General features: G+C 42.5%; 1 protein-coding gene across 1 annotated transcript; it reads right to left on the bottom strand.

The window, feature by feature from the left end:
- Positions 1–2,653: 2,653 nt before the first annotated feature.
- angel1 (angel homolog 1) lies at positions 2,654–11,015 on the bottom strand. The gene is made up of 10 exons (XM_080750044.1): positions 10,893–11,015; positions 9,128–10,357; positions 7,989–8,233; positions 7,771–7,840; positions 7,205–7,653; positions 5,675–5,816; positions 5,100–5,210; positions 4,944–4,983; positions 4,617–4,783; positions 2,654–3,057 (listed from the first exon to the last, which is right to left on the bottom strand). Exons 1-10 carry the CDS (start codon positions 10,963–10,965, stop codon positions 2,897–2,899), a joined length of 2,688 nt encoding a protein of 895 aa, XP_080606170.1. The 5' UTR covers positions 10,966–11,015; the 3' UTR covers positions 2,654–2,896.
- Between the last annotated feature and the right edge of the window lie 434 nt (positions 11,016–11,449).

The following is an 11,449-nucleotide window of genomic DNA, read 5'->3' as shown; positions in this document are numbered from 1 at the left end:
GAGTCCTTCTCTATGGCTGCGAGTCATGGACCCCCATATCCACCCTTGAGAAGTCCCTTGTTGGCTTCTACACCTGTGTAGTGCACTTGGTATCTCCTGGGCAGAACGTGAATAAAACCGTTCTCCCAAGGCTTGGTGACAAGATAGCAGCACACAGAATGCAGCTGGGGTGAGCTCAGGGCCCATCAAGTTCTCGTGGGAAGAAGAGGCGCAGCAGGCATACGTAAGTATGTCTGGGTGTTGAAAAGGGACATCGTGGAGTGGAGAGGACTAGCAAGCTGGTCAGCCTCATGGCAGTGTGGAGCATCCTTTTGAAAGTCAGGCTGATGCTAGCCAAGCAGTGTATACACACATGGTTAGCATGCATTTCTACTAAGTGTGAACAATGGTTGAGAACAGGGCAATGTACAATATACGCAAGTATATTTCATGAGCATGAGAAGAGGGTTTTATAAGAAGCAGGATGCTATATATATTTGACAGTGGAGCTGACTGCATTGGTTGGTAACGTCCCTATGCCATAGGGCTTACTTTAAAGTCAGTTTTTATATAATATAACCTTGTTTTGTACTTTTATTTGTAGCAACAACTGTTCACTTTTCTGTAGCCTTAAGCAACCTATTTCCTTTTTAGTAAAAGTTCAAATAATTTGTTTACAGCATTTTTGTATTTTTACATTCTTTGATATTTTATACCGTATTCAGTGTTGATCACCAGTCGACCACATATTCACCATGCACTGTTCTTCTGAATATACGTTACCACAACATTTTCACTGTCAAATAGATGTGGTCTCCTTTCCTTTCAATGTTATGAAGCTGTCTTGCACCAAACTATTATGCATTTATAGCATCACAATAAAGGCGCACTATTGGGCAATAAAGTGTTTGTATGATGATGATGATTTTTTTTTAACAAATTCATTTTCTATGCGTGACTGCTACAATATGAGCTCTTTTATCACCTGACGTAAGAACCCTAGAAAACACCATGATCTATAGAAAATCTATAGAAGTAGTGTAAATAAATGTTCTGGCAACAGCCAGGGCACATTGCCAGTCTACTTGCCACCCAAGTGTTAAGACTGAGCCCAACATGCACTGACCTGAGACAGCTGCTGGCTCACAAAACAGAGTTAGCAGATCAGGACCGTCTCCAAACATTACTATTACTGTGTATACAAAGACACCTTAGCACCAACAACACTATAAAAGAACATCAGCACAGTATGCTGCCAAAAGTAAAACAACTAAGATGTGGAAGATTGCAATGTATGGTATTCAATTATTTAAGAAATGCCATCTAACAATATCACTGAAAGGAGTGTTAACTTTGAAAAGAATCTGTATTAAACCAAAGTTGAGCCTTGTCTTATTGCAAATATCACTTAATGGTTTTGTTGGCATGTTGTCAGGACTGCAGTGGTATGGATTGTATCAGCCATGCTGTACCATGCTGCCTGTGCTGATCCTGTGGTCCTAGGGATCCTGTGAAATGTGAATACCATTAAGACTAATGGAACCTTCACACAGTAAATATATCTACCAGACAGAGCAGCAATTTGCTGATGAAACATCCCAACCAGAGATTATCATTCTGCTAAAACATTATTGTATGCTACTGTACCTTTGGTCTCTTGAGAAACCAAGCCGGAATATGTACAGTGGAACTGAAAAATGTTACTTGTCACTAAATGACGGGGTCCCCCAGAGCTCTATACTTGGTCTGGTCCTTTTCTAAAGCTCACAATATGTTGCTTAAGCATGTGAGCTTGTAGATCAGCTATTTTCACTGAATGTTCACCCCAGGCCAGAACAGGGATGCTGGGGTTCATGAACATTTGTGTGAGGGGAGAGAGCAGGGTTTCCATATCTTGTATTCTATTGGCTGTGCAATACTAAAAACACTGTGGGATAAAGAGATGGGATAACCCGGTCTACTGACCTATTTTGAAAACCTACTGACCTGAATTGTATACAGTACGTGAATGACTTTGGCGCCACTGGGGGAATACAGCTATACATAGCTTGATTCCAGTGTCTATATTTGAATTATAGCATCACTTATGGAATGCAGAGGAACATTTGGAATGCATGCTCAACTACCCACAGAACAGAAAATACCACATCTAAGTTCACTCCCAGTGAAATGTGAGACCTCACTGAAGAAGATGCATCTATGTTAACCAACATTATACTGTTCTCTATCATTTGCTCTCACTGTTCTCTATCATTTGCTCTCACAGAGATCCCTGACTGAGCCCCATCATGCATGAACACAAATAGTTATTTATTCATGGCTACTGTACCATAAACACACACACACACACACACACACACACACAACCTTCCCGTCAACTGCAGTGCAGTGGGGTGGGAGGGGGTAGTAGTGCCAGGAAGGAGGCTCACACAGTCAATCGTAATCTGGAGGTCTGACGTAATTAAAAGCAGGTAACTGATACTGTACACGATTCATTTATCAAATAACTATTTTCAAACCTGACACACATCATGCTGTCTTTGAAGGAGAAATTGTGAGAAATCAAAGTAATCACACTTTAACTGAAAAAGATTTATTCTCTGTTATTCAAGGAGCAGGACAGAGTATGAATCTAATAAAAATCGACAAACTAAATTTCGGCATGCACTTTTCTGGGCACTTTTCTTTTTTTAAACAAAATCGTAAACTCAAAACACAAACGTTTAAAAACTGTACTCATCCACTTTTGGGAAGGAACCCTTGTCAAACATTTCTCCTGTGATTCCAAAGAAACAAGCAAATATAACTATACCTAAAACAGTGTCCAGGGCAAGGCCAGCATCATACAAACATAATTATGCATCATCTTCTGACTTCAGTCTATTAAGACCTCCCAGTCCACACACAGTCTTCCCCATCAAGCAGGGAGCAGGTCCATCTGGAATTTAGCCATTAGACTAAGATGGTCAGAGGGGAATACTTCATTGGGTAGACCTTTCATTGACCAGAGGACATCCTCTGATAGGAGGGGGAGATAACCAATCAGCTTCAGACCTGTACCGGCCAGGTGGCTGCCACCTGAGGAAAACAAATAAATACAAACAGTGATATCAAATGTATTGTAGAAAGTGTACACATCCCTAGGGCTGTCACGATTATGACATTTTACATGACGATGAATTGTCACTCAAGTAATTGCAATTAACAATTTAATTGTGTAGTTGTCGTTGACAATTACATTTCTGTTTGGCTTTTAGGCTTTGAAGTTGCACATGGCAATCATGACACACAACTTAAATACACAAAAAAAATACTGACATATTTGACAATTTTATACTTAAAAAAGAACATTGATAGTGGAAATAGCCGATCTACAAGCTCACAACGCGTCATGAGCTTGTAGATCTGCTATTTCCACTACTTTTTGAAAGTGTTTGTAACTATATTAACATTTCTCAACATGGAAACGATTATGACGATTATACAAAATAATTGCGATTACCTCAAATAATTGCGATTAGACGATTATGTAACAATTGTGACAGCCCTACACATCCCTCCTCAAGAGAAGTGTAGCAGTACATGCCCATATAAGCATGGGCCTGCTGATATAACTGTTCTTATGGAGGGGCAAGCTTAACCAATCCTCACGTTGCACCATTCCTCCATTGAACTCAATGGACTTGTGGGGGGTTGGGTTTACTAAAAAGGTTACAGTAAAAGACCCATTGAACTCATGCAAAAGCAGAACATGTGGTATTGCTACTATTTATATTACAAGCATTAATATAAATAGTAAGACAGAATTGATAACCACACTAACCAGGCCTGCAACGTGGTTTTCTCACGCTCTTCTGAATATTTCAAATTTGATCGACAGTATGGACCACATTTACTGTATGGACTGCCAGGTAAATTACACAATGCATTAGAGGGTTAAAATCATTGGGTGCGAGACAAAATATGTAACAGTAACTCTTTCACGGTTGTGTTGTCTTGCAACTGTTTTAGAAGCCTTTGTGTCTACCTTCCCCTTCCATCTTCTTCTGACATCAAGGCAGATGGCCTCCCACCGTAGAGCCTGGTTCTGCTTGAGAATTCTTCCCATTAAAAACTGTGGCCAAATGCTTGCTCAGAGGGAAATATCCTGGGTGTCTGCTCTATATGTAAAGTGTCTTGAGACAACTTGTGATTTGGCACTACAAGTAATTTTAATTGCAGTTAATTGAAGCCTATAATAAAAGGCATCCTGTCCTTTGGCCCGATTTGTTTTCGTAATATGCCCAACCAAGAGCAAGATACTGTAGGCTTCGGCTTATTTACATCAGGATGGCGAGCGGGGTCATATGGGGGTGTGACCAGATGTCAGCTGCACAGCTGTGCAAAGACCTCATTCTGAGTAATGCTTCATTTATGGTCCGTCGTACGATGGTGTTCCAAACCTGAAAGAGCAAATCTACAAGCTCACAACACATCAGAGGTTGTGAGCTTGTAGATCGCCCATTTTCAACATGCAACACTGTCGTACAACGAAGAATAAATTAGGCTTAAGGTTGCGTGCATCCACAATGACCCTACCCACCCTCTACACAACAGGTACCATTAATTTATTACAGTGGCCAACTTTATACACATACCTGTGTGACCATCAGCAGTGTCAGTGCATTTAGGACTATAAAAGATATAGTCGACTGTATTTCCCATGTCAGAGTTCAGGGTGGTGATCTCAGGCCGACCAGAACCAGGGAGAATGTGTTTGTAGGCTGAGTGCAGGTTCAGTCCGTGACAGATACTATGTCCCTTTCTGTGACAAAAAAAAGAAAGAAAAACAAATAGAAAGATATAAAAAATATAACAAATCGCAATTCCAGTTTTATTTCCCATTTTATTCCATGAGATCATCTCTTGTGCCTTTTGTGATTGTTAACTGGCATGGAACATAAAAAGGCAATGTTTGAACTGACCTCTCAATACAAACACATGGTGTATTTTCCCTCGAAGCATCTGTCAAAAACAAGGATGCAAATATAAAATATTGTGCCAGCATTAATAGAGGCGGTTGTTTAATGTGAATGACAAGACTGTGATTCCTGCAGTGTGTTGTAGCTGTGTTACTGTACCGGGTGTGTTGTCTGTCACACAGTTGATCAGAGCCAGATCCAGGGGTCGAACACAAGCAGCTGCAGAGAAGCGCAGCTGCAGGAGGAAGTCATGGCTGTAGCGGAGTTTCCCTACACAGGGAGGATAAATATAAAACCTTGAGAATGAGAGGGTGTTTGTGTCACCAGACCACATTGGGGAAATTGTCTAAGGAGAGGGCTTTGGTATTTTGTAGTGTAGTCTCATCGGTCTTATCTGCAAGAAGGCAAATTTGTCTGGCATGTCATTTATGTTGTTTAATGACACACCTGATAATTTGTGTTTGCATTCAATATCAACTTGGCCTTCTTTTTAACCCAAAGCTAACAATTGTAACAGCTGGCTCATGTCTAGTTACAGCAGGCTAAATAGTGCCACCATTGTCTGATAAGAGTGCTAGCATGGCCAGAAAGGCCACAGGCTGACTGAATTATTTTAGGCAAGCGACACTCATGAGTATAAACTAAGCATTAGAGAAGAGTCTGAGTTGCACCAAAGAGACCCAAAAGGATGAATGAAAGAAAATCACACTGTAGACACAAGACACAGCACTGACCTGATTCCTGAGTTCCCCTTTTAAACGTGTCATTGTCTGTAGTGTACTGACAGTTATCTGTGATTCCCAGTGAGCTGGGCAACAGGGGTGCAAACACTCTGTGATGGTAGGCTCTGTAGGACAGGTCCTCTTGACCCGATACCTGACAAACAAAAAACATACACAGAACATTACAGGAAAATACGGTGGCTTATCTGAAACAACTCAGTAATTGTAATCCATGGTGGAGAGAAGACGCTTCTGTAAGTGTCAGTTAACCTACCCAGTATAAATAATGGTTCATGATGGGGAAAAAGGGGTTTCAAATTTCAATTTATGTATCCACAACTTTCCAACATCCCATCGTGCATTGCGCAGAAGTTGGACGGAGCTTCCGGCGCCGCAGCCAAGAGTGTGATCTACAAGCTCACAACGGTTGCACCTGCGACGCGAGCTTGTATGTCTGCTGTTAACCGGAAGTGTGGTGCAAAAAATTCTCCAGTAACCTCCCGCAGAAAGAGGTGGATAAGATCTACTTAATATAAGCCTAAGAAAGTTACTGGGAATTTATGATAGTGTGTGTGGTTGAAAATGTGTTAATTTCTGGACATTATCTTGTAGAAAAATATCATGAGCCTTTGTTTGCTACAGGGTTATTTTCTTAACCACTTTTAACTTGGTTTCCCCATTTTGGCTGGCTATTTGGCTATTGGTCATATGACTCAGTGTATACTGTATAGGGTAGGGATACATGTTATTCAAATTTTAACTGATTAACTGATCAATACAAGTTAGCTTTTAACTGATTAATTGATCAATACAAGTTACAAGCTGCGCTTACCTTACACACGTTACATAGTTGACTGTAAGTCTGTCTGCAAATGCAGACTTTTACAACAACTACTGAACACTACACTAGTAGAGTAGACCATTTTGAAAGCTTCCCTGGAAAACACATCACAATATCGTCGCAAAAATATTTTAAGTAATTGTCTCCACCAGCCGAAGGCTGAGGGAGAGTATGTTTTCCCCTCCGTCCGTCCGTCCGTCCGTGCGTCCGTGCGTGCGTGCGTGCGTCCTCGCAGTTTGTGAACAGCTAATCTCAGTCACCGTTGGCCCGATCGCTGCCAAACTGAGCACACACACTCCCTGGATGCCAATCTAGAACCTCTGCCCCACATTTTTCAAATCAGCCTCATGGTGGCGCTATAACAGGCCGATTTGTGTGGCCTGGTTGTTACCAGCTAATCTCCGGCGCCGTTGGCCCGATCGCTGCCAAACTGAGCACACACACTCCCTGGATGCTAATTCAGAACCTCTGCCCCACATTTTTTAAATCAGCCTCATGGTGGCGCTATAACAGGCCGATTTGTGTGGCCTGGTGGAGACCTGTGCTCGGAAGAGCACTGCTTCTAGTTATTGGCTGAAACAGCTATATTTATTGTGCATTCCTTATATAGGGCTTAAGCACCGTAGTTGGAGTCAAACAGAGAGTAAGTACAAGTTTTCCATACAGAGTGCCAGGCATTGATCATGGACAGTTTGTCTTACCATCCAGGAGGGTAAGCCGTGGTAGAAGAGCTGGCCGTCGGTGATCAGCTTGTACAGAGGCGCATGTGGAACAGAGTTAAAATCTCCGCAGAAGACGATGTTGCAGTGGTCCCCTCTGTCCTCGCAGAACTGGACCACGCGACTGATCTCTGCCAATACGATGGCCAACTGGGTCAGCTTGACATCGCCCTTCCTGGGGTTGAACAGCAAGTGGGTGTTAGCCACACAAAGCAGCGGGCCCTTTGCCTTGACCCCCGACCCACGAGTGCTGCTGGCCACTGGCTGCAGCAGCAGAACAATGCCCACGTTGTCCTGGTTCAGAAGCCCTGTCTCAGGCCTGTAGAATTCCAGCAGCTTCACTGATAGCTCGGAGAACACGTCGCCACGGTAACAAGTTGCACAGCCGTCCGTCTTGGTTCCTGTTCTCCGTTTGTACACACAGCTATAGCCTAGCATCAAAAAGCCAAATAATTCAAACTTATAAATTAATGGTCCCACAAGTAACGCCAACACTGCATTAAACAATACCAAGGTATTTGCACTGATGACTACTTGAACCAGCTTACCCATCTGTGAGAGGAAGGGATGCAACTGTTTTATATAGTGGTCCTCCTGCACCTCTTGAAGGCACAGAATCTACACGGGAGAGATGCACAGCTCATTAAACCTGTCAGCAGGAATAAAACAGCTGTTCTCACCATAGATAGTTAACATTTCACCCATTATATGATTGAAGGGAAAGAATTGTTATAAATTGTATAAATAACAAAAACATTTTACTCACATCTGGTGCCCATTTCTGGATTTCCTCTGTGAGGTGCTGGTAACGGTAGCTCCACTGCAGCACCTCCAGGGGGCAGTGTGAGTACAGCTTCTGGTTGGCTTCCAGCAGGTCCTGGGCCAGGATGTTGTATGACATAACAGTGAAGTCCAACACATCCTGGGAGTCTGGGAACTTGTGTACAGACCCTGCTACAGTGGGGCTCTCGGTTACCTCCTCCCACTCCCTCCAGACCACTGGAACTGAGTCTTTCAACCACACATACAGACAGCAGCACACAGTCACAGTCCAAGAGTTTGAGCAAATCTATCACACTAGCTCCTTTCGGAACCTCTCCCTCCGCTATACAGCTCCGAGATGAGGTTCCTCACAAATGTCATCCACAATCGTTCCGTTCCCCAACACTTCTTACCTTTTGTGAACATTCTATCCAAAAAGTCCCATACCGGTCTCTCAAGTGTGTACTTCTCAAGCGTAGAAGAAAAATATAAGCAGCGTGTTGAAATAAAAGGTTTAATTAAATCGCTCATTTTGTCAGCCAGTGTATTATTTTCCCCACTCTTTCGTTGTGTTAATACCATCTGACCAGAGGAGGAAGTAATGTGGCTGCAACTTCCGAATGTTAAAAAAAACATGGCACCAGCTGACAAAATGAGCGAGCAAAGAGACCGGTATGGGACCTTTACTTTTTGGATAGGATGTTCACAAAAGGTAAGAAGTGTTTGGGAACAGCGAAGCTTCCCCGCAGCTGCATAACGGAGGGAGAGGTTCCGAAAGGAGCTACTATCCCACCAGCACTAGCAGCATGGAAAATCAAATGACAATGAATTTATTGATGAAGAATATTGTGCCATGCCAAATGCAGATTTGTTTCCCATTCTCTTCTGCCCAGAAGTCATTATGAATAATTATGATAAAAAGGAGTGAGAAATAAGCATAAACAATGGTTGTTACTCGTTACAACCTATTTGAGGCAGGTGATGTACAGTAGCTATGTAAATCTACTAAATGTATTCACTATATTTTGGGTTGTAATAAAAGTTTAAAGATTTTCAAACTTTTTTTCCCCCCAAAATAAAAAATTGGGAACTTAAGGTTAGAGGAAAAAATAGGGCTTAAGTGGTTAAAGTGAGACATCTCACCTTCACAGGGAATATTCTGCTGTATTGGGGGGTAGTAGCTCATAGAAGGGAACTTCAATGACAGGTAATGACCTGCTTCTGCCAAGCCAGGGTCTTCAGGGTTGTGCCCTCCAGGTTGTGGACCATGATACAGGGTCTTCTTTGGTTGCGTTTGGAGATCAGAGAGAAGAGAGACCAGGTCCAGCGGAGGACAAATTGTGTCATAATTTATTTCACCAGTACCAGTGATGTATTCATCCCAGCATTCGTTTTTCGCAATCGCTGCTTTGCTGCGAGACAGTGACTCTTCCATGCTGGGTATGGGGATTTTCTCCACGCTGGGTATGGGGATTTTCTCCAGCATTGGACATATTTCTTCCACTCTGACGTTTTCAGAAGAACGATTCTGTAGTGTCCATTGGCTGATCAACTCACCAAGTGTAACAGTTTCTTCCTCCACCCGTTCCTTCATGTTCATCACCTCACATTGGTGGACACATACCTCATGGTCCTCCTGCTTGGCAGCCTCCGCCTCATCTTTTGGGTTTTCATCACTCATCTTCTCCTCTTCTTCTGGTAGCACCGTGCTCTGTACTCCAGCATTGTTCAACACCAGCTCATTTTCATTTTCGTCACATGCAGCAACCTTCAGCAGTTCTCCATCCGTCTCAGACCTTCTATCTTCTTCCAGAACTTGCTCTTTCAACACAGGCACCATTAGTTCTTCTCCATCTTCTCCAGGCTTTAAAATATTGACTTTTGGGACGTGCTGCTTCATCACAGCCATCTTCAGCTGTTCTCCCTCTTCCTCAGGCCTTACGTCTTCTTCTGGGACTTGTCGCTTCAACGAGTCAACTTTCAGTTGTTCTCCATCTGTCTCAGACCTTATATCTTCATCTGAAACTGTCTGCTTCCACACATCAACATTAAGCTGTTCTTCATACACATCAGGCCTTATGATGTCTTTTTGCGGGACCTGTCGGTTAAACCCTTCCCCTGTGTGCTCTACTTCGGCATTCTTCAATACGAGCTCGTATTTATTTGTCTCACTTTGTTCTTCCTCCATCTCAGGCCTTGTCTTGTCTTTCTCAGAGACTTTCTGTTTCAACCCTTCCCCCGTTTGTCCACATATCCCACCATTTGGCTGAAGCTGCTGATCCTGCAACGCTGTCTGACACTTGGGGACCTTGGCTGAGACATAAACAACCAGCTCCTTTCCATTGACAAGTGCAGGAGTCTTCTTTGAGGCCTCTGTGTAGAAAGAAGTACAAGTAATTTGAGTGAGAAGATAGATATGCATTTGTTTTTAAGGCTAAATGTAATTTATCTTTGGTTTTCGAGTCAGTGTGATGGATAGTTTACGCTGCCATAAAGAAAAAACAGACTTCCACTGTGCAATCATTTCTGGACTATTTCACCAAAACATTAGCACATGGTTCTGTCTGTGACGTCATCAGCAGCAGCTGAAGGCTACAGTACAGATGCACACTGCAAGCAAAGAAAAGGGCTGCTACAAAATGCTACAACTCCGTCAATGTGTAGACTATCTCATAAGAGGGAGAAAGTTGTCTAGAGTACGGTGAAACTATCAGTAACAAATCACAGCACGTGCATGCACAAAAACCAAGCGATAAACATTCTGTTCTATCTGCGGAGGAGCGCTCTGTCAGAGGCTAACATTAGCCTAGTTCTCCAGCACCACAACACAGCTGTTCAGAGGAGTTATTTCAACGAACCAAACGCTGCTCAACAAAGTGAACTTATTGAACGGGAGGTTGTCATTTACCTGCTGCCGAGGCTCTCCTCCTGAAGTAGCGTGTCAGCGGGTAGAGCCCGTAAAACAACAGGCTGCCAATCATGGTTGTTTGCTCTCAAAACATCGCATGCGCGTTTTTAACAGAGACTGCGTGAGGAAGTCTGGAGCGATGGTTCCCAAACACTGGGCCGGGGACCTGGTCGGGGGACCCCGGACACATTTTTATGGGTCCCTTAATTGTTTTGTTTCCTACATTTTGTTTTTAAATATTATTATTTCAAAACGTTCCCAAAAAACATTTTCGTATTAATTCAAAACAAATTAAATTAAAAGTATGGAATTTCTTAGATTTTTTCTTTTATTTATTCATTCATGTATGCATAAATTAAAGAAAAATCTCAGAAATATGATAAATAAATAAAAATAAGAAGCAGTGAAAATAGCCTATCTAGTTTTGGTCTTGAGCTTAATATATTACCTCTATGGTCTTCTTGAGCTAAAAAGTTTGTAGCCCTCGAATATCTGTGATATTACACGTTCGTGAATATTACATAATGCCCAGAGCTATCTTGTCTGTCATTTCATGT

Source organism: Nannobrachium achirus (assembly GCF_963921795.1).
Source record: "Nannobrachium achirus genome assembly, chromosome: 20".
Classification (NCBI taxonomy): domain Eukaryota; kingdom Metazoa; phylum Chordata; class Actinopteri; order Myctophiformes; family Myctophidae; genus Nannobrachium; species Nannobrachium achirus.
Note: the sequence above shows the minus strand (reverse complement) of the source record. Positions and strands in the feature narration are given on the sequence as shown.